Source organism: Mobula birostris, chromosome 2 (genome assembly GCF_030028105.1).
Source record: "Mobula birostris isolate sMobBir1 chromosome 2, sMobBir1.hap1, whole genome shotgun sequence".
Lineage (NCBI taxonomy): Eukaryota > Metazoa > Chordata > Chondrichthyes > Myliobatiformes > Myliobatidae > Mobula > Mobula birostris.
The window spans coordinates 73,792,820-73,816,387 of record NC_092371.1 but is presented as its reverse complement, the minus strand read 5'-3'; the positions used below and the strand labels follow the sequence as shown (position 1 = coordinate 73,816,387).

Genomic DNA, 23,568 nt, shown 5'->3' with positions numbered 1-23,568 from the left:
TGTTGTGTCGACCTTTTAACCGACTCTAAGATCAATCTAACCCTTCTCTCCCACAGTGCTTCTTTCAAATTTTCAACTACCCAGTATATAGTACAAATGACAATTTCATCAGCTGCTTTTTCAGTACTTTGGCTTCAAACCATATTGAAGCACAGAAATAGTGCACTCAATGGAGATCAGTTTTTTTTAAAAATGGAAATTAATGAAAGGAGGAGCAAGAAATCCAGTCTGACAAATGCAGTTAGAGTTGTGGTGTTCAGACTTAATACTGGTGGGGAGAGATAGGTAATGTTTTAGATTCCACTTAAAGACCCATGCCCAAACTAGGAATAATGTCAAAGCGTTAAGAAACAGGGAATGCACTATCGTTGCTGACTGAAATTTAAAGAAGAGAAATCTTTCTGCATCCTTCAGCATTTGAGATTTAATGTTATAGTTTAAGTTGGAAAAACCATGAAGGTCAAAGTCATGACTGAGAATACACTGTCTAAACAATGGATGCAAAGTTAGTAGCTTTTAAAAGGCAACAGATAAATACTTGGAATCTGAAAGAAAAAGATCCACATCAATTGAGAAAGGACAAGTTTCTTCAAAGAGTTAATACAGCACAGAGAACAAAATTCTCTTCGTGCTGTTAGCCTAAAATCCTAACACTGCGTTTATTATTTCAACTAGATGAACAAATTGTTTTGTTGAAGGCATGAACAGAAACTGCTTAGGTGTTTTGACAGGGCTATTTCAAATACTAATGGTGATCTGTTCAATAGTAGCAGTAATGAGAAGAAACTTGCCACCTGACATTTTTTATAAATGTGTTTTAAACTCAGACTAAAAATCATGGAACAACACAATATTTAATGATGGAAAAGTAATTAGTTTTTAAACCAATTCTCCCATCAACAAGATTACTTCAATCTTATTGTATGAGCTTCGCTATACAACCAAATATTAGATAGGAAAACTTAGCAAAAAATATTTTAAAAAAAATCAAGCTCTAGAACCTGTGATGAGATAAATGCTGAGGGTGTCACTATCATAATGGAAGAAACTTGACAACAACTTCAGAAATATGCCCATAAACATGGAAACACAAATTTCTGTCAATACCATTCAGCCTAAGAAACTAATGCATTACAAAATGACATTTACAAACTATTTCTTTAACATCCAATTCATTACCACCCCACAAGTTACGAGGTCAAAGTCTATAACCAACAGTTAAGATAAAGACTAGCTTTATTTGTCACAAACATTGAAACATGATGAAATGCGTAATTTGCATCAAATCAGCAAGGATTGTGCTCGGGGCAGCCCATGAGTGTCATGCTTCCAGTGGCTTCGTATGGCATGCCTACGACTCACTCACTGATCCTGACCAAAAGGCTTTGGAATGTGGGAGTAAACTGTGATGGGAATCAAATCCAGATCTTTCTGAAGCTGGCACTAAAGTGAGTGTCATCCCAGTATAGGAGTACCACCCCGCAAAATGTGTACACAAGGGGTTTCTAGAAGTAGCAGCACAAATGCTACATTCAGAAAATGAGTAAGAAGCATTTTACAGTCTGTTGTATAGTTATATCATTTAGGCTCTTAAGCAACATAATTATTAACCAATAATTATTGCTTCACCTCTCTGGCCCCACAATATGTTGGGTGAATTGTCACCATCTTAACTATACTTTAAAATTCAATTTGTCTTAAAAAAAAAAAGGCATCTTAGCTTCTACAAATTCCTATCTTTATTTGCAGGACTGTTAAGTTATTAATTAAAATTAACATTGTGTAAGGAGGACTTATGATTCCTCAGTCAAAAAGCTTAATGATATCATACTACAAACAACACACATCAAAGTTGCTGGTGAATGCAGCAGACCAGGCAGCATCTATAGGAAGAGGTACAGTCAACGTTTCAGGCAGAGACCCTTCGTCAGGACTAACTGAAAGAAGAGCTAGTAAGAGATTTGAAAGTGGGAGGGGGAGGGGGAGATCCAAAATAATAGGAGAAGACAGGAGGGGGAGGGATGGAGCCAAGAGCTGGACAGTTGATTGGCAAAAGGGATATGAGAGGATCATGGGACAGGAGGCCCAGGGAGAAAAAAAAAGGGAAGGGGGGAAAAAACCCAGAGGATGGGCAAGGGGTATAGTGAGAGGGACAGAGGGAGAAAAAGGAGAGAGAAAGAATGTGTATATAAATAAATAACGGATGGGGTACGAGGGGGAGGTGGGGCATTAGCGGAAGTTTGAGAAGTCAATGTTCATGCCATCAGGTTGGAGGCTACCCAGACGGAATATAAGGTGTTGTTCCTCCAACCTGAATGGAGGCCGTGGATAGACATATCCCTCTGTCTCTCTCACTATACCCCTTGCCCATCCTCTGGGGTCCCTCCCCCCCCCCCACTTTTCTTTCTCCCTGGGCCTCCTGTCCCATGATCCTCTCATATCCCATTTGCCAATCAACTGTCCAGCTCTTGGCTCCATCCCTCCCCCTCCTTAATTCTCCTATCATTTCGGATCTTCCCCTCCCCTTCCCCCTCCTACTTTCAAATCTCTTACTAGCTCTTCTTTCAGTTAGTCCTGACGAAGGGTCTCGGCCTGAAACGTCGACTGTACCTCTTCCTAGAGATGCTGCCTGGCCTGCTGCGTTCACCAGCAACTTTGATGTGTGTTGCTTGAATTTTCAGCATCTGCAGAATTCCTCGTGTTTGCTTGATATCATACTAGTTGGACACCAGAGATGCCACAGGACTGGCAGCCAACAACAAATGCCACTGAGAAAGTAAAGATCTGTGTCAGATGTTTGTGTGCACGTTTCTGAGCTTAGTGGCAAGGCCCGGCACAGTAAGTAAATCTGGGCCATTGTAATTTTCTCACAAAAAGATTCAGGAACAAGCAGGAAATCCAACTTGATACGTAGGTGGGATATGGTGCGAGGAAGAAAGAGACCAATATTCTACACAATCTCACCATTTCCATTTATCCTCTTCCTCTTTTTTCTTCTTCTTTTTTCCTTGCCCATCACCTTCCTCTTTGACTTTAGATTTTTTGTTTGATCCCTAAAAGGAAGATCAATTCTCAGTAACAGCGTAATACTCAGATTCCAGAATCATTACCGCTGTATCAAATAGAGAAAGAGAATCTCTGCAACCCAAAATTTAAGGTTGCAATCACTCAATACCTAAATCGTTAGCTAGCATAAAAAGCACAAAAAACAAAACTGACACTGCATCAAATACAGTACTTCATGGGTATCATGTTTAAAATACTCAGCACACAGTAATTTAGTTTTTACGTGCAGTCACCGTTGCTGTGGGCAACGATACATAACTAGAGATTTAAAAATATGCACAAGAACAGGAGACGCTAAATGGTAGTGGAGTGCAAAGAAGATGAATTATATTGGTTTAGTTACAGCATGTGCACAAATATGGAGCAAAACATCAGTTGAAAAGAATTTCAGGTGAACCAATACCACAGATGAGGTTATTAAATATATTTTAAGAGTACAGAGTCTCCCATGTACAAATGGCATTAAGTATTGCAAGAAAACAGGAGATCTTTCCTGTTTTGTTTTTGCACTAGTTATTTAATTTATTTTTTATATATACTTATTGTAATTTATATATTTTTATGATGTATACCAATGCCTCAAAACAACAAATTTCATGACACATTTCAGTGATCAAATCTGATTCCGAAAGCAGGAAATCTCAAAATTGCGATCAAGAATCAACTATGATATTGTCATATAACTGAGATAGGCCAATGCGCCGAGCAGTTTGTTTCTGGTTTTATTTTCCATTTTTCAGTGTAAGCCATTCAAGAAAGATTGGATGAAGGAGGCCAGAACAGTGCTGAAAGATATTGTCATATGACTGGAAGGAAACGATGCAGATGATTCAAAATTTATTTTGTTAGAATTAAGGAATAATACAGCAGTCGTTATAGTACACGCTGCCAGATTACGCAGATGGAGAGGTTACAAGCAAATTGAGAAAGATGCAAAAAAATTACGTTATGAAAATAGTAATTTCAATTACTCAACCCCATCTTGGCTATTACAGCATTAAGGGGAGGAATTCTAGAAATAAGTAGAACCACCTTCTTGACTAATACCTTTCATCTGACAAGGAAACAAGTAGCACAGGGTTGGATTCTAGGGAATTACGCAAGGTAATCTTCCATTAAAACACATGGGAAATAGTGAACACATTATTTCATTGACAGAAGTGCTAAATTCAAAGCATTGAGAAGAAATTATGTCAGTTGCGTGAAATCGAAAGATTGGCAAATAAAACAGTAGGTTAGAAAAACACAAGAACAAGTGCAGACTAATCATCAGCCAGCATTTCTAAAACATGACCAAGCAAAGATAAACCATTGCAGCAAGAAAGGAAACAAGCATGATTGTTTTCCAAACCAGTTATCTTGGCAAGCGACAAACTAAAACAAAATTAGTAGATAACACATTGAAATTTAAAAGTCTTGAACATTTAGATAGTAAAGATGTAGTAAAGGCTGAGCGACTGAGTATGTGGCAACCACTTTCAATAGGTCTTGCCAATATATAAAACAGTCTGTAGAAAAACTGACAGAAAAATACAAGAAAGAGGTATTTAAAAGAATGCACCAGAAGTACAGATGGGATAGACAGTAAAAAATGCAAGGATGAGCAGAGCTAGTAAACACATTTTGTAATCCTTAGATATAACAAGTGACTTCAGGGGAAAAGTGGGAAACAAAAAGAGAAGGATAAACATGGTAATAGCTAACCAGTTTAAAGCAGTTGTGGAGAATGGTTGTAAGAATACCGGATAATAAATTTACTAAAGGATTATTTTAAGAAAGTAATTGAGGAAAGTGCGTGCTATCACTAACTAAAGTTGGTGACAAAACAAAGTCCATGAGATTAAAGGGACAGCAACTCTAAAACTTGCAGTGACAGGAAGCACAACGTAGTGAGCAACTACTTTTCTCATGAGTGAGATCTGAGCACAGTATTGGAAGAACTAATTATCCTGATTTATATTCATGACTCAGGAGCTAATTTTCAGATGTCACGCAACCACAACGTGGAGTGTATTAAGATTTCAGAATAGACTGACAAAATGGCAAGTCAAACCTAAAATGAAGTTTGAAGTAGGTAGGAAGAATACAAATTACAGAATATGATTTTTCAAGGGGTAATGGAATGCTGCAAGATGGTGGAGTGAAGAGGATGGGCAATTATGATAAAGAATAGGCTTTCTCACAACTCATTCAGGATAGGAGGACAGATTGTGAAGGGGTATAGGAAGCACAAAAGGTCCCACTTCTTTGTATTTAAAAGAGTACAAAAGAGAGCAGTATGAAATCTTTAAATTATTGGTTCACCTAAGCTCAACTACAATGAATTACATCATTAAGTAAGGGACAGGTGAGATTTACTAGAATGGTATCAGAACAGAGAATGTTAGCTATTCTAGAGAAATACTCTAATAGCTAAAAGTAGCAATTGGAGAGAGAATAATGCTTTAGGTTGAAGGCCGACCAATGAAAGGGAGATTTGATGGGGTCTGATGCAGCAAATGGAACTAAATAGCTTGCACAGTAACATACACAAAATGCTGGAGGAACTCCCAAGACCTTCATGAGTCCTGTTGAAGCTTCTCAGCCCGAAATGACGACTCTTCATTCTGTTCCATAGATGCTGCCTGACCTGCTGAGTTCGTCCAGCATTTTCAATGGTTCAATTTAATATCAGAGTATGTATACAGAATACAACCTGAAATTCTTACGCTTTGCAGACAATTACAAAACAGGTACAAAAAGCCCTGAAGAATGAATGACAGGAAATGTTAAAACCCCAAAGCCCCCCCCCCCCCCGCTTGCTCCAGCAAAAGCATCAACTCTCCCCCACCTGCTATGCAAGTAATGGCAAAGCCCCCAAAGGGACCATGATCTAGAGTCCATCAAAAATTACTGTCCATCCCAACACTTTAGCATCTCAAACAGGTTCTCTTGTGTGTGTTACTCTGGATTTCCAGCATCTGCAGACTCTCATGTTCATAAACTGCTTGCAGATGCAAGGTGAGAAAGTAAACTATGTAGCACGACTGCATTCTGAAAAGGACCTAAAGGGTGATGGAAGCAGATTCAAAATAACTTCCAAAATTGAAAAAAAACTATTTATTTCTCAAAGAAAACTGCTGAGCTATGAGGAAGAGGAGGGGAAAAGGACTATCTGAAGGGTGGCACAGTAGCATAGTGCTAAGCACAACACTTTTCAATACCAGCAACCCAGGTGCTCCAGTTCCCTCTTAGTCCAAAGACTTACCAGTTGGTACATTAATTGGTTATTTTAAATTGTCCCGCGGTTAGACTGGGATTAAACTGGGGGACTGCTGGGCGGCATGACTTGAAGGGCCGGGGGGGGGGGGGGGGGGGGGCCTATTCCACACTGTATCTCAATAAATTTAAAGAAAAATGCGGGTTAGTCAGCTAACATTGATGATGGGCTAAAAGGTCCCTTTCTACATCACCATTATCGACACACCAACAATTCAGTACCACAATCTGCAATGAAAGAACATTCAAAGCTCTGATTTTAGGGACACTTTTGGGGAGGGAACCAGATGTTTGCCAAAACATCTGAACCATGTTCCTACTTTGTACGGTGTCACTGTATTGCAGCATCCAGATCAACTTCTCAGCTCTCCAGAGACCCAAACCCAACAGTGCAATACAGGGAAAAAAACTACACAGCACATAGCATTGTCAGCTCCAATTTAATTCAGGGTACACAAAGGAGATTGAACCTGCCAGCTTCTGACTCAGAACCCTACTGTAAATGAGTCAAACTGACTAAAGGCTGAGGATCATGTCTTTTGGCTGCATCATTTCATTATGCTTGCTTTCAAAGCCACACTATGACATTTTCATAGGAACTACATTCAAAGCAAAGACAGGTTCAGACTCCACTCCTGATGTAAGCGAATGCAACTCCCTTACAATATCTTGAATGACGAGCCCAAAAAGCAGCTGCCAAACAGCAGGCTGTGCGCCAGATCTATTGGGCACATTCAAAGCAGCTTACAGAAAAAAAAACCAAGGAACCAAAATAAACCACCTACTCTATTAAAATGAATTGAGAAAGCAGGAAGTATTGAACAGATGGACAGATCTCCAATTTCACCTCTTAACAAAACTTAAAAATTGGTAATTTTTTTTTGTATAATCAATTGTAATTCTTTTCTACACAATTTCTGATTATATTTCATAGTTCATTCATCTCTGGTCTAGATTAAAGATTCCTTTCGTTGTGCCACCTTGTGGACTGGAGCATCATTCAGACTTCAGCTCCATATTATTGCATCAAATTGTCCATGGCCCATGCTGAGTACCTGCTGTTTACTCAAATTCCATTACAAGATCAGCATTTTAAAAACCTCAACAAACCAAGTAAATAGTGGAGTAACACATCAGATTCTGAAATTTCCCAGATTTAAAGTAGCTTTTGATTCTGCCTCTCCAATTACAAACAGTACAAAAATCCAGTGCCTATGTCTGTAAACTCGTGTGACGATGAGTGATAGTGTAATAAACTACTCTGCACTGGAGCGCCTTACAAGTCTTATTCAAGACAGGAAGCAATTGAACTTAAACATACACACACACACAAATAAAAGTCACAAGGTACAGTTTTTCAAATCACTTAAGCCTTGGTTCAAATATTCCAACAGAAAAGACAGAATCCTGAAGAAAACAAAAGCATTACACACCATTTCAGGTTTTCGCTTTTTGGCTTTCTTTGCATCTTCGGTTTTGATCTTCTTGGGTTTAAAATCAGTACTAAGGTAGAAAGAAACATCAAATACAGTCAAAACATTTTATAAAGCTAACCATCACCTTTTGCCACACCTGACTACAGTTTTAGCAACTCAGTTTAGGATAACAACCATGCAGCAAAACTCCTTAATACCTTATGGTATCTTTTTAAACGGGGGGAAAAAATTCATTTACTTTTTAAACTTTGCATTGTACCACAAGACTGCTGCAATTTATTCAAATCAAGTGCCTGTTATTACTTTAAAGAATGGAAGCAATGCCAAACTGGTCTGGGGAGGTTTATCCCTTATGGTCATAATGTGTACAGCATGAAAAGCACAAACTTTTTCATGCTTACATCATGCCCAGTATATTTAGGCTGTTTGCTTCTTTAATTCTTAAGTTTTGATGACTTAGGTTTTCCCCTCTTTCTGACCTAAAAAGTGGGGATAGTCCATCATGAGGAACAATTCAGAGTCAACTGAATAAGACCACTTATTTTTTTATAAAATGAGACTTAAAAAAATAATCATGGGATTAGAGAAGTCAGGTAGGTCAAATGCTCAGTTAGCAATCCAACCAGGTCAGATACTGTTTCTGCATCCGTTGTTAGCAGAAGTCAGGAAGGAATGCACTCTTCTATGATGGGCACAAATAAAAACCATGAAAAATAATCCTCAGCAACAGACTAAAAGTTTACAAAGATTCATATGCAAATAAATACAAGCAGCTCTGTTCTACAACAGGCTATTGAAGCAAAATGCATGTGGGACAAAACCTTAGAAGAGATGCTGACTCAGTTCATAGAAACAGCTTTTTAGCAGAGGATCACCCAATACCTTGGGATTTTTCCCCCCCATTTCAAGACAATTTACTGAGACATAAGGGAAAGCATCCCTCAGAGAAAATAATTTCATTTAGGGATCCAGTCTTTAGTTTAAATAGCAACACACCTCAGAATTAGTAAAATATGGATTCAAATATTACTGCAGTTTTGAGCTAATGCAGCATCTTGGGGCTAGGACATTGAACGATAGCTCTTCCTGCACTTTCAGCTGAATGTAAAACATCACAGGTCTTTAAAAGACACACAAGCTGATTATTTCCTACTGCTGTTTGAGGACATTTGTGATGAGTGTACTTCCAATCTCCATCCCGAATATTCCTTTCTTGCAACCAATTTCCTTTTTTCCAAGAAATTGCTTTTTCCTCATTGTTCCTATACACACTGAACAGAATTGTAGAGCCTCAATAAAGAAACTTACTCGTCATCTTCATGGACTCTCTTCATCGGCTTATTTTCCACCTTAATGGACGGAACATAATCATCGTCTGGCTCTTCCTTTATACGAGGAGGGCTAAGGAGAGCAGGAAGACAAAAAGATGAATAAAAGAGAAATTGAGCTCTTATATAACCAAATTATTTTATAGGGCAGCCTGTCTTAAATAAACAAAGCCCTTGAAAGCCAGAATAGCCATCTTATCTACACTATGGTATTCATATGCAGGAAGACGCAATTGGAATCCAGAAACATCATGTTCTAAATCAAATTTCTCATGTGAATACAAGTCCAAGTACTGAAAATTCAGGTGACTGCCAACACAATTACTTTTCCAGCAAGGAATACTTAGAAAGGTTATAAATTTATATTCCAGACATCCTTACAGAACAATCTTTTTAAAATCAAATGGGTGGATTCCTTCTACAGCCAGATAGATATTCTTATTTTGGTAAGCAGATAAAAAAATTGATGTGACCACTGTTCCTGACCACTCCAAAAACTGTTCAATATCTGCTACAGCTACTCTTTCCTCCCACCCAGTTCTCACATTTCAAACAGATGCGCCCACCTGGAAGAGAAAGGTAAGTGAATAATAAACAGACATTCAAAAGCCAATGGGTAAAACACATTGGTGAAACAGGTACGATTAAGGTGAAGAGTGTATACCTTGTGAAACCATTCTCTTTCTTGACTTTGTCTCCAGAACTGCTACTTGAGGTGTGAATCTTGTCCTTTTAAGAGAAACAAATCCATTATCAATGCAAGGTCTCGTCTGCAGACCATTCCAAATAAACCACAATTGACTTCCGCACAATGGCATCTGTGTATCCATCAATGCTATAATGCTTCCTTCAAATATCTAACCACAGAACTCTTCTCTACTTCGTGGGAATGGGTATGTGCAAACTTCAACACAGAACCAGAAATCTCATATGTTTTTTAAAATATGAAATATACTTGACCTCAAAAATGCATCTCAGAAAACTGTCTCTCGTAAATACCTAAAGGACCTTTTGAAATCTCAATCAGAGCACTGAATTTTTAACTACCACTTCCTCAGTCGTAGGACTAAAACTAAAATTATTGTACTGTACCATTTAGGACATTGAAGCTTTGGACCCTACCTCACTTTTTAAATATAGAGTATTTCTGTTTTTTGCACATTCTTTAAAATCTATTCAATACGCATAATTGATTTACTTGTTTATTTATTATGCTTTATTTCATTTATTTTTTTCTCTCTCCCTCTGTTAGATTATGTATTGCATTGAACTGCTGCTGCTAAGTTAACACATTCCATGTCACATGCCGGTGATAATAAACCTGATTCTTTGTTTAGGCAATAAATCAGGGAATCACGCAGCAGTTTTCACTGGAACAGGTTGACCCTGCTTTCCTATCTGGCCACTCTACACCAAGTTAAAGTCAGTCCCCGGCTACACTAATTAACAGAACCAAGCAAACCTTGTGAGATACTGAAAACAAATTATGCATGCAACTAGGTGTGTGTGACCATGAGATTAGAAACAGAGGATGGGCACATAGGTAAGCAAGAGACTGGATGTGCTTCGATTCAATTTCTAACCTCAACTAATACCAAATTACCTCGGGGGGGGGGGGGGGGGAGGAAAGTATTTCCAAGGTTAATACAAATGGCACCAGGACAGAGGTCAGATAAACAACTTCAACTCAAATACCTTTTCTTCCTTTCTTTTCTCTTTGTCCTTGTGTTTGTGTTTGTCAGAGCTCCCATCTCTGTGCTTTACTCTGTCCTTTTCCCTTTCTTTATCCTTGTGTTTTTTTTCCAAGGGATCTTTGTGCTCACTGAAAAAGAGATGAGGAGAAATGTCTTTAGCCAGAGGGAGATGAATCCGTGGAATTCAATGCCACAAATGGCTGTGGAGATGAAGGTACCAGATATATTTAAAACGGAAGTTGATGAGCTCTCGAATAGTAAGGGCGCAAAAGAGAAGGCAGAAGAATGAGATTGAGATGGATAATAATAAATCATGATGGAACAATGGAACAGACTTGATGACCTAATTTTGTTCCTATGTATTATGTCTAACAAGCAGAGAGTGAGATTAGATTAAGATTTAGACTAATGATTTACATGATACCTAAAATGTATCATTTCTGCTTTCTTCCATTTTTCAGCTTCACTTATACCTACCTTACTGAAAAAAAGTTATTCCAGTGAATGAAAACAATGGACAGTTGAAACAGTTATTAACAACACTCACAACACGTTGGAGGCTCCAGCCCCTGGGTATGAACACTGAATTCTCCAACTTCCAGTAATTCCTTCCTTCTCCCTATTTCAGTCTGCCCCCTCCCCCAGTTGCCTATCACCTCCCTCATGGTTCCACCTCCTTCTACTACCCATTGTGTTTTCCCCTATTCCTTCTTCACCTTTCCTGCCTATCACCTCCCTGCTTCCCCTCCCCCACCCCTTTATCTTTTCCCTTACTGGTTTTTCACCTGGAACCTACTAGCCTTCTCCTTCCCACCCTCCCCCCACCTTCTTTATAGGGCCTCTGCCCCTTCCCTCTAAGGTCCTGACGAAGGGTTCCGGCCCGAAATGTTGACTGATCGTTTCCACGGATGCTGTCTGACCTGCTGAGTTCCTCCAGCGTGTTGTGAGTGTTGCTTTGACTCCAGCATCTGCAAAGTATTTTGTGAAACAGTTATTAAATGCGTGGAATCCTAACAATAGATTTTGATATTTTACGCATAAATTCAGTTTTAGGTCAGTTTGGTAGTTCTAATGCCGGAGTTTCAAGGTTCTGGGGTCAAAAACATACACAGGTGTTCTATGTGGTGATGGGAATGCTGTGTATTGGAAAAACTGTTTGATCTTTTACAAAGGATGCCAAAATGGCTCTATTGAAGAGGAAGATGAAAGTTATTTGTGTTCCAGCAAATGTTTTCTTTAGTTAAGATTACCAAGAAATCATACTGCTCTTTCTCCAAAGCTGGCTACATGCAAATTAGCTACTGCACTTGTTAAGTACTTCACTGCCTGCAAAGCACTTTAGGGCTCCCTGAAAGAGCAACAGAAAGAACTTTAGAAAGGAGTTCTATTACCTTTTCAGGTCAATTAGTCAATTCAGTATTAATTCAGTTAGCCAAAGGCACAAAATAGTTGCTTTTTCATGCAGGTACGGAGGGTGTGGACAAAAATAAGCTACGGTCTTCCCTCTTGTTCAACTGCTGGGGACAGAGGGGAAAAGAACTAAGCTAAGAAAGCAAAAAAAAAACTGGACAGAACTGAACTCACATTTCAGGAGTTAACATCCCTCTTATTTATTTACCCTTAAAAGGAATAAATAGTTTCAGGAAACAGACTGAAAGGCCTGGATTTTAGCCTGGAGGTAAACTCTCAATAACAGTTCAGGTGGGGGCAAAATACTGGAGTGAGGGAATGGGAAGCTGTATGGTTAGAAAAGTAAACATCAGAAAGCTTTCCAAATGTCCCATTAAATTTAAATGTAGAAATCCTTTTAAGGCAACTTCACTCACTAAAAACCTGTTTTTTCAAGGCTAATGACTTGGCAACATAGCTACATGAACTCAAAATATAAAACCAAGAAATTAGGCCTTTTCTCATCTCTATTATATAAAGTATCTGAAGTGCTTCACTCTGGGAATTGCATTTAATGGCATCTATTTCTCCAATCAGAAGTCTTGTTTTCTTTCCACCCCCCCCCCCCAACTTCCTTCCAACATGTAACAAGATAGGGATCTAGGCTCAAATCTTTGTCAGTGCTACTAAGGGCAACACATCAGATCTTTACATAAGAGGTGTAAAAACCCTAATTTCCTGATATGCAACCAAATTCATGGGGAAGTAGAAGAAAAAAAACACTAGACACACAACTTGGAATTAATTTCAAAATTCTTAGTCAGGAGAATAGAGACAAAAAACGTCATGAAGGTTGGGGTTATATTTTAATTAATCTACCTCAAAGTTTAATGATTATTAAAATTGTATATCAAAGCATGGGAATCCACTTTTATAAACACAGTGCACAATAATAATTTATTTTGAAACTTGAACTTAAAGGACATTACCCAACAATAATTTCCATTCATTTTACACACTTCCTGCACAGAAATTCAACTGAAAATAAAATATTTCAGCATTTAGTTTTAGTAGCCTTGTCAGATTAGTCAGGAAGGAGCTAATGCAATATCTCTACAGAAAAGGCCTAACTGTGAATGCACAGGGCAGATCGCTATGCTGCTTGAGCCCTGAGATTTCAAACAAAGGCCTCAGGCTGGCTACTGTCATCCCATTTCACAAAGACAGCTAAGACTTTGGCCTCCCTGGCTGACTACTGCTCACTGCCAGCTTGGTCAAATTTTTTGCCAACACACCACCTAGTTGCAAAAACAGAGGCTCATTGACACTATCTATCACCTCAGAGTCCACGGTGCTACCCTCAGATTGCTATCTGCCTATTAAACCTACATCCTGGGGAAGATAAACACTGACATCCAGAAACCTTAAAAGCAAGGCATCAGGAAAGTAAATGTTGCGCGACCCACTGAAAATATTGTGCGACTCCTGCAAATTGTTTGCTACATGAGGACAGTAAAAGCTATTCAAATGATCAAAACCAGGCGCCTCTGCCAGTTCAACTTCCCAGTTTGGCACCCATGTACATTCTATACAACCTCAGGTACACTGCTCTGAAAATTGCTCTAAATATTTCATATGCCCATATGATAACTGACCTAGTCATGTTAAATGATTCAGATTTTATTAAAGTATTTTGCCACTCACATCATGTAATCCTACTGTCCAAAAAGAAATCAGTACTACTTCATTTACATCACTTGATATTCAAAGATGTTTTTGACTTAGGCTGAGTATTGGATCACTTTGTGTTACTATAACTAGGCAATGCAGGATAATCTGCAATCAAAAAAAGGAAATGTGCCTGGCAGAACAATACCTTTCAATGTAATGGTCACAGTTGGTGAGTACAGGGCAAGCTTTTATATGAAAATCAGGCCAGCCAATGGGACACAGCGACTACCACTGTGTCCATGGCACCGGTAGACCGGTTGACCTGTAATTCAATGCTGAACTGCAAAAAAAATTTGGAAGCTGTGAAGTTCTATAGATGACCAAGACCCAAGCAGAAATCCAAGAATCTAGGGGAAGTTGAAAGAAATCAAGGAAACAAACAGCATTTGAAGCAAACCATAAACGTAAGCTGAAAGCGTTGTTGAAGATAGAAATGCCAATAAAATAGTACATTAGTAAATCATGAAAGGAATACCAAATGAGCCCTTCATCCCATCTAGCCTGTGCCAAACTATTATGCAGCATAATAGTTCCTCATGGACTAGACGGGCCAAACAGCACCTGTTTTTGCACTATAGTGTTCTATAACTTTTATAACCCTATCAATTAGAACATAAACTTAAAACCAGTTAACAAAAATCAGTGCTGTTAAATTGACTGATCTGGATATGGATGAAGAAATAATACAGCCTCACAAAAAAAATTAAACAACTGGATGCTACTGTGTGCAGAAGGGAGATCAAGGATGGATGCAACAAGTATTTACCAACAACACTAGTTATCCCCAGTTAGGATGTACAATGAGGGGACCCACCACAATGTAATTTTACTCAACTTCTGAGGAACTGAATCAAGATTGGTTCTCGCAATAGAAAAGGCAAGGTACGTTGCATCCGGAGTTTCTCCGGTTAGCAGACAATTTCCCTCCACGCCTCTCTGACGTAGTGGGGAACCGCGTACGAGGCAAGTTACAGCAGTGGTTTGCCATTGCCTTCTGCCGGGTGAGTTTCCAAAGAGATCACCAGCTCGTAACCCAGCACGGATGGAAAGCATGCAGGGGAGCTGGCTGGATTTGAACTCGGAATCTTTCGTCCTGGAGTCCGATGCTGATGCCACTACACCACCAGCTGGGTCCTCACAATAGAATAAAATAAAATTTCTCAAAAATAAAGAAGTGATTGGAGAATGGGTTCATACAGATTGCAGAAATTATATTAAAATTACTTATAGTACTACCATAAGAGAGCAGAGAGTTCAATATTAGTTGCAGTAGTATTTTAACCAAAAGGAGTATTCAAATGTTGAAAATAATCAAAATGGAATTCAAGGAGGAAAACTTCTTGATTAATCACGAGTTGTTTCAGGTCACATAAATGAAGAATAAGGAAATGCAATCAGTAGGGACCACATAGGTTGAGGAAACTTGGGCCAAAAGGCAACCCGGATTCAATTCCCACTGCCGCCTGTGAGGAGTTTGTATGTTCTCACCACGACCGTGTGGGTTTTCTCCAGGTGCTCCGATTTCCTCCCACAGTCCAAAGATGTTCCAGTTGGTAGGTGAACCAGTCATTGTAAATTGTCCTGTGATTGGGCTAGGATTAAAATCGGGGGACTGCTTGAAGGGCCAGATGAGCCTATTCCGTGCCTTATCTCAAAGTAAAACTAATGCAGTAAACTGAATGGGGAATTAAATGGAGAAGGATGAAATCACGTAGATAGCTAAAGTGCAAAACCATAGTAGGGAAATGGATGGGTAAAGGGCTTAAATTGCAAATAAAAATATCAGATGGAACTGAGCATCAATAAATACAAGACAGTGTATCACATTAACAACGTAATAATTATAACATGGAAGAACAGAGGAACTTGGAGTTTCACGTTTACAGACCATTACAAGTTATCTCAGGTTTAACATATTTCCATGAAACTACAGGTGAACACTGCAGGTATGGGAGAGGTGAAGGGTTGCAGGAAGCACATGATAGAGAAGTTCACAGCAGCTCTGCTTTATAAGTCCTTCAGCATAGCAAAATTACTGCAGATACTCGACATTCTCAAAACAAGAACAGAAACCTTTACAAATACTCAACAGATGTAGAGAGAGAAGTAAGGTAAATATTTCAGATGGATCATCTTCCGGTCTAATCTGAGAAGCATTTCTAATATTTTTATATTTGAATTTCTATTTCACATCCAATTAGATACAACAGAAATCTTCAGGATACTGAAAGAGAAGCAAATTATATAAGCTATAGAAAGCTGAAGTTTTTTAATAAAAAAAGCTAATAAATGAAGGAAAAACTTGTCATATATTAAACGACTGATAAGATATACAGTATATGCAGATTGGATTCAAATTTCTACAAATTAATTATACTAAAATCAAAATTCAGAAACCAAGTACAATCAATATACAATGGCCACTTTATTAGGTACACCTGTGTATCTGCTCATAATACAATCATCTAATCAGTCAGTCATGCAAAATGCATAAAACCACGCAGACATGGTTAAGAGGTTTAGTTGTTGTTCAGGCCAAATATCAGTATAAGGAAGAAATGTCATCTAAGTGATTTTGACAGTGGAATGATCGTTAGTGCCAGATGGGGGTGGCTTGAATATCTCACAAACTGCTGACCTCCTGAGGTCTTCACACACAAGTCTCCACAGTTTACAGAAAATGGTTTGAAAACAGAAAAAAAATCCAGTAAGCGGCAGTTCTGTGGACAAAAATGCATTGTTAATGAGAGAAGTCAGAGGAGAATGGCCAGATGGATTCAAGCTGACAGGAGGGTAACAGTAACTTAAATAGCCATGCATTACAAAAATGGTGTGCAGAAAAGCATCTCTGAATCTCTCTACATCTGAATGTGTAACACATTGGACCTTTAAGTCCTGCTGAGGAGTTTCAGCTTGAAATGTCAACTGTACTTTTCTCTCCCATAGATGCTGTCTGGCCTACTGAGTTCCTCCAGCATTCTGTGCGTGCTGCTCAGATTTCCAGCATCTGCAGATTTTCTCTTGTTTGGACCTTGAAGTGGATGGGTAAGGGCAGAAGACTCAGTACATACACTCAGTAACCACTTTATTAGGTACAGGAGGGTAACTAATAAAGAGGCCACTGAGTGTACATTGCTATATTGTGCATTTAATATATCTAACGTAAGACAAACTACCAACCTGTAGTCTATCTAAAGTCAAAGTTGCTAACCTCCTCCACCTCTGATTTCCCTCCCCTGAAGTCTATAATCAGCTTCCTTGGTCTTGCTAACAATGAGTAGAAAGTTGTTGTTATGCTACCGCTCAGTAATTTCCCTCCTATATGCTGATTCATCACCTTTGATTTGGCCCACGACAGCGGTGCCACCAGTAAACCTGAATATGACATTGGAGCTGTGCTCAGCCACACAGTCATAGTTGCAAAGCAAGTAGAGCAGGAGACCAAGCTTATAACCGTGTGGTGCACTTGTGTTGATGGAGACTGCAGAGGAAATGTTGCCAATCCGAACGGACCGGGGTTGAGAAGTAAAGAATGCAATTGCACGAGGAGGTATTGAGGTCAAGCTCTTGGAACTTAATGATTAGTTCTGAGGGGATGATGGTATTGAATGCTGAGCTGTAGTGGTATCCTGATGTACGCATCTTTGTGTCCAGTTGCTCCAGGACTGAGTGAAGAGCCAGTGAGATGGCATTTATTTATTTACTGGAGGTATAGCGTGTAATAGGCACTCCCAGGCCTTTGAGCCATACTGCCCAGCACCCCAGATTTAACCGTAGCCTAATCACAGGGCAGATTACAATGACCAATTAACCTACCAACCAACATCTTTGGACCATGGGAGGAAACTGGAGCACTCGGAGAAAACCCACATGGTCATGGGGAGAATGCACAAACTCTAATAGGCAGCAATGGGAAATGAACCCGGGTCTACAGTGGTGTAATGCGCTATGCTAGCCACTATGCTACTGTGCCGTCCTAGTGAAGGAAAGGGAAAAGGATGTGGGACAGACTGCTCATATACAAGATGAATATAGGACTGGTTAGACTGGCTATTTTAGTGTTTTTTTTGTTCCAGTTGTGGTATTTGAGGTATTGTGGCTTGCTGTCCCTTTTTAGATTGTAACTAATCACCAACCTCAATGTGTGCTGGTGTGCATGGAGGTAATATGTAGACAAGATTCCTGACAGGTAGTACTGCCTCCTCTTTCAATTTTGGCAGTGAAGACGTGATCCAGTAGCAGATTTTAGAGGCTTTTTTTTAAAAAAACTGTAAAGTAGATGATGCAGTTTAAATCACTGAAACCAAGAACTATAACTGAAGCAGAAAGAACCACACATTAGAATAAAATCTACATATGCGGGGAGGGGGGAGAGAAATCAGACAATGGCTACAAAAGCATCTCCTCATTCCAAGAATTCAAAGTTCAAAGTAAATTTATACAATCTGAGATTTGTTTCCTTGTGAGCAAAATCAGTACCTCTAAGAAACGTAACAGAATCAATGCAAGACTGCATCCAACAGGACAGACATCTAGTTGTGCAAAAGACCAACAGTGCAAATACAAAAAAAAAAGAAAAGAAATAATAATAAATAAATATGCAATAAATATCAAGAACATGAGACAAAGAGTCCTTGAAAGTGAGTCCATAGGCAGTGGAACAGTTCAGAGATGGGGCAAATTAAGTCGAGTGAAGTTATCCCTTCTGGTTCCTGTACCTTCTTCCTGATGGCAGCAACAAGGAAGAGAACATGACCTGGTAGTGGGGGACTCTGGTGGTGGATGCTGCTTTCCTGCGACAGTGTTCTGAATAAATATGCTCAATGGAGGGTAGGGCTTTCCCCCGTGATGGACTTAGCTGTACCCACTACTATTTGTTGGCTTTTCCATTCAAGGGCATTGTTGTTTCCATAGCAGGTTGTGATGCTGCCAGTCAATATAGTCTCCACTACACATCTATAGAAAGTTTTAGATGTTATTCAAATCCTTACACAAACTTCTAAGGAAGTAGATGCACTGCTGTGCTTTCTTCATAATGTACTTACACACTGAGCCCAGGACAGGTCTTCTGAAATAACACTGATGAATTTCAAGTTGCTGACCCTCTCCTCTTCTGATCCCCTGATGAGGAATGACTCATGGACATCCAGTTTCCTCCTCGTGAAGTCAATAATCGGCTCCTTGGTCTTGCTGACACTGAAAATACGGCACCACTGCAACATCTTACTTAATCTCCCTCCTATAAGCTGACTTGTCACCACCTTTGATTCGGCCAATGACAGTGGTGTCATCAGCAAACGTAAATGTCATTGAAACTGTGCTTAGCCACACAATGCATCTTCCACTATATCCATCAGCATAGGTGCAACACAAGGCTATGTACTTCGCCCCCTGCTCTACTCGCTTTATACTTACGACCGTGTGACCCCTATCCGAACTGACGGGTTCTGCATGTGAAGAAATCAAGGATCTAATTGGTCAAGGTGGTATTGAGGTTAAAATATTGAAAACAACAGGAATTCTGCAGATGCTGGAAATTCAAGCAACACACATCAAAGTTGCTGGTGAACGCAGCAGGCCAGGCAGCATCTCTAGGAAGAGGTACAGTTGACGTTTCAGGCCGAGACCCTTTGTCAGGAATATTGAAGTTTATATTTTTTTTGAGGGGATGATAATATTGAACAGAGGTACAGTTGATAAGAGCACCCTAATGAATGCACCTTTGTTGTCCAGATGTTCCCAGGGTTGAGTAGGAGCCAATGAAATGGCATTTATTTATTTATCCATCTCTTATAGACCTGTTCTGCTGGTGTGCAAATCTGAGTGGATCCAAGTCACTTCACAGGAAGGAGTTGATATGATTCATCACCAACCTCTCAGAAGACTTCACCACTGTGGATGTACAGTGGCATGCAAAAGTTTGGGCACCCCGGTCAAAATTTCTGTTACTGTGAATAGCTAAGCCTGATTTCCAAAAGGCATAAAGTTAACGACGACACATTTCTTTAATATTTTAAGCAAGATTTTTTTTTATTTCCACCTTTTACAGTTTCAAAATAACAAAGGAGGAAAAGGGCCCAAAGCAAAAGTTTGGGCACCCTGCATGGTCAGCACTTAGTAACACCCACTTTGGCAAGCATCACAGCTTGTAAACGCTTTCTGTAGCCAGCTAAGAATCTTTCAATTCTTGTTTGCAGGATTTTCGCCCATTCTTCCTTGTAAAAGGCTTCTAGTTCTGAGAGATTCTTGGGCCGTCTTGCACGCACTGCTCTTTTGAGGACTATCCAGATTTTTGATGATGTTCAGGTCGGGGGACTGTGAGGGCCATGGCAAAACCTTCAGCTTGCACCTCTTTAGGTAGTCCATTTTGGATTTTGAGGTGTGTTTAGGATTATTATCCTGTTGTAGAAGCCATCCTCTTTTCATCTTCGGCTTTTTTTTTAAACAGACAGTGTGATGTTTGCTTCCAGAATTTGCTGGTATTTAATTGAATTCATTCTTCCCTCTACCAGTGAAATGTTCCACATGCCACTGGCTGCAACACAAGCCCAAAGCATGATCGATCCACTCCTCCCCCGTGCGTTAACAGTTGGAGAGGTGTTCTTTTCATGAAATTCTGCACCCTTTTTTCTCCAAACATACCTTTGCTCATTGCGGCCAAAAAGTTCGATCTTAACTTCCTCAGTCCACAGGACTCGTTTCCAAAATGCATCAGGCTTGTTTAGATGGTCCTTTGCAAACTTCTGACGCTGAATTTTGTGGTGAGGACACAGGAAAGGTTTTCTTCTGATGACTTCCATGAAGGTCATATTTGTGCAGGTATCGCTGAACAGTAGAACAGTGTACCACTACTCCATAGTCTGCTAAATCTTCCTGAAAGTCTTTTGCAGTCAAATGGGGGTTTTGATTTGCCTTTCTAGCAATCCTACCAGCAGTTCTCTCGGAAAGTCTTCTTGGTCTTCCAGATCTCAACTTGACCTCTACCGTTCCTGTTAATTGCCATTTCTTAATTACACTATGAAGTGAGGAAACAGCTACCTGAAATGCTTTGCTATCTTCTTATAGCCTTCTCCTGCTTTGTGGGCATCATTTATTTTTAATGTTCAGAGTGCTAGGCAGCTGCTTAGAGGAGCCCATGGCTATTGATTGTTGGGACAAGGTTTGAGGAGTCAGGGTATTTATAAGGCTTTGAAATTTGCATCACCTGGCCTTTCCTAATGATGACTGTGAACAAGCCATTTCCCTAACAAGCTAAATTAAGGCCCGAGACCTTGGTAAAAGTTATCTGAGAGCTCAAATCTCTTGGGGTGCCCAAACTTTTGCTTGGTGCTCCTTTCCCTTTTTTTCCCCCCCACTCTAAAATGGTACAAAACAAAAATAACACAATAATCTTGCTTAAAATGTTGAAAAGAATGTTTCATCTTTAACTTTATGACTTTTGGAGATCAGTTCATCTTCTACTCACTTAACTATTCACAGTAACAGAAATTTTGACCGGGGTGCCCAAACTTTTGCATGCCACTGTAAGTGCTATTGGATGATATTCATTGAGGCAAGTTACCACATTCTTCTTGGGCACTGGGCATAATTCAAGAAGATGAGTACCTCAGACTGCCAAAGCAAGAGGTTAAAGATCTCAGTGAACACTGCAGCTAGTTGATCAGCACAGGTCTTTAGTACTCAAAAACACGAGAAATTTTGCAGATGCTGGAAATCTAAAGCAACACACACAAAATGCTGGAGGAATTCAGCAGGTCAAGCAGCATCTATGGAAATGAACAGACAGTCGCCATTTTGGGCTGAGACCCTTCTTCAGGACTCAGCCAGGTGTCCTACCTGGGCCAGATGCTTTCATGAGTTCACCCTCCTGAAGAATGGGCCTCAGAAACTGAAATCACAGGGTCATTGGAGGCTTTGGGAGTTTGTGACGGCTCCTTCATGTTTTAATGGTTAAAGTGAGCATAGAAGGCACTGAGCTTATCTGGAAGCGAAGTCCTGTTGTCACATGATTACACTTTGTAAGGGGCGATTGCATTCAAGCTGTGCCACACCTGTGATGCATCTTTTATTGATTCAAATTTAGTCCAGAGACGTCACTTAGCCTGTGAGATGGCTGTCCAGAGATGGTACCTAGATGTCTTGTAACTTCCTTGGTCACTTGCCCTGAATGCCTGACCTGGCCCTCAGAAGGTTCCAGATCTCATGGTTCATCCATATTGTTCAGAATTCAGTATTTGCATTAAACCTCCTTACCTCATTCATCCTTTGCATTATTTATTTTCATTGTAACTTACAGTAAACAAGTTGCCACAAAACAAATTTCACAACATGCCAGTGATAATGAACCAGATTCTCATTTAATTGAAACGTCACCAGGCTTCAATAACTATAAAAACAAATTAGCAACTCAGTTTTTACTGAACCAATTTTCTTATAACATAAGTTTTCTTCAAATCCTGATGAAATAAATTCCAAACATCTATATACTACTAAAATTCTCATGCTGTTTGTGACCTCCAATTCGCCCAAACGATGCATTACAGCAGCACTTTTTCCTGACTAAATCGACTTAAAATGCACTAACTTACAGCATGCAGGCAAAGTTCAGGGTTATATATTTGTATAAAATTGCTCACTCGTCAATCAACAGGCCCAGATTTCCACAACCCGAGCCGATTCCAGCTTTAATGGAAACCGCGATGTGACACCACGACACATGCCCACGGCCAGCCTCAGCAGTGCTTCACGATGCTTACAGAGCTGATTCCACCTTTCATGGAAACCGCGACACATGCGCACGGCCAGCCTCAGCAGCGCCTCACCATGCTCACAGCAGTGACACCTACCGCAGCAAAAGGGCAGGGCTATCATGCCCATTTAGGAGAGCGCCAACCACATCAAGAAAAATCAGCATCCTCCAGGCTATGATGTTACTGCTTCGTATCTTCCATCAAGCATTAGGGTAAAAAAAATATGGACAGCCTAATTATGCCGTGTGGAAAGAGAAAGATTATGGTCAAGTCTGCACTACCTTTCTCTCAAAAGGTGCCCCAACGGTTCACCGGGTTGTCTAGTTAGCTACTAAATTTCAGAGTGTGGGCAAAAAATAACATACCAACACTGAAAGTAACCCCAAAGAGACTGAAAGGGATAAACAACAATCTCAATGAGTTTTCACTCCCTCCCTTCACCTTCAGTGAAGTCACCATAAATCAATTTTGGCTTCAGGATATATTACAGTGCAACACCAGGAGTACCCTAAGTATTCACCTAATCTGATCCTGTCTGATTGACAATGCTTGGAAATGAATCGGAGGATCAGCTGAGTGTGAGGATAATCAAGTTAACAACAGCATGAAGTCCCCCCACCCCCCCACCGTTTTGTGGCATCTACATCAGACAGCATATTTTTCTCTGCCATGATTATAGTGCATTATTGCAACTTATTTCCCCCAAAGCAGTCCAGTACCTTGCAAATCAAATAATTTTTTTTTGTAGCTTGTTTTTGGAAGTGAAATCAAGAATCTTTTCAATGAAAAATAAAAGTTTTATGCAGAGTTAAGATGTTTTATGCAGATATACTAACTGACTACCATGCAGGAGCAGTGCCTTTAAACTATGTAAGGAGGATTTTCAGTATTGGGCTGAATGTAGCTACACAAAATA

The 23,568-nt window shown here is 39.7% G+C and overlaps 1 protein-coding gene across 2 annotated transcripts in view; it reads right to left on the bottom strand.

Annotated features, from left to right (window-relative positions):
* Positions 1 to 23,568, bottom strand: part of LOC140187551 (DNA topoisomerase 1-like) — a 76,025-nt gene that overhangs the window by 31,953 nt on the left and 20,504 nt on the right. For both annotated transcript variants that reach the window (XM_072242956.1, XM_072242949.1), the window contains exons 4-8: positions 10,784 to 10,910; positions 9,753 to 9,817; positions 9,069 to 9,161; positions 7,758 to 7,827; positions 2,965 to 3,053 (exon numbers count right to left, since the gene is read on the bottom strand). In XM_072242956.1, coding sequence (XP_072099057.1) covers positions 2,965 to 3,053; positions 7,758 to 7,827; positions 9,069 to 9,161; positions 9,753 to 9,817; positions 10,784 to 10,910 — 444 coding nt within the window. The remainder of the gene's footprint in view (positions 1 to 2,964; positions 3,054 to 7,757; positions 7,828 to 9,068; positions 9,162 to 9,752; positions 9,818 to 10,783; positions 10,911 to 23,568) is intronic.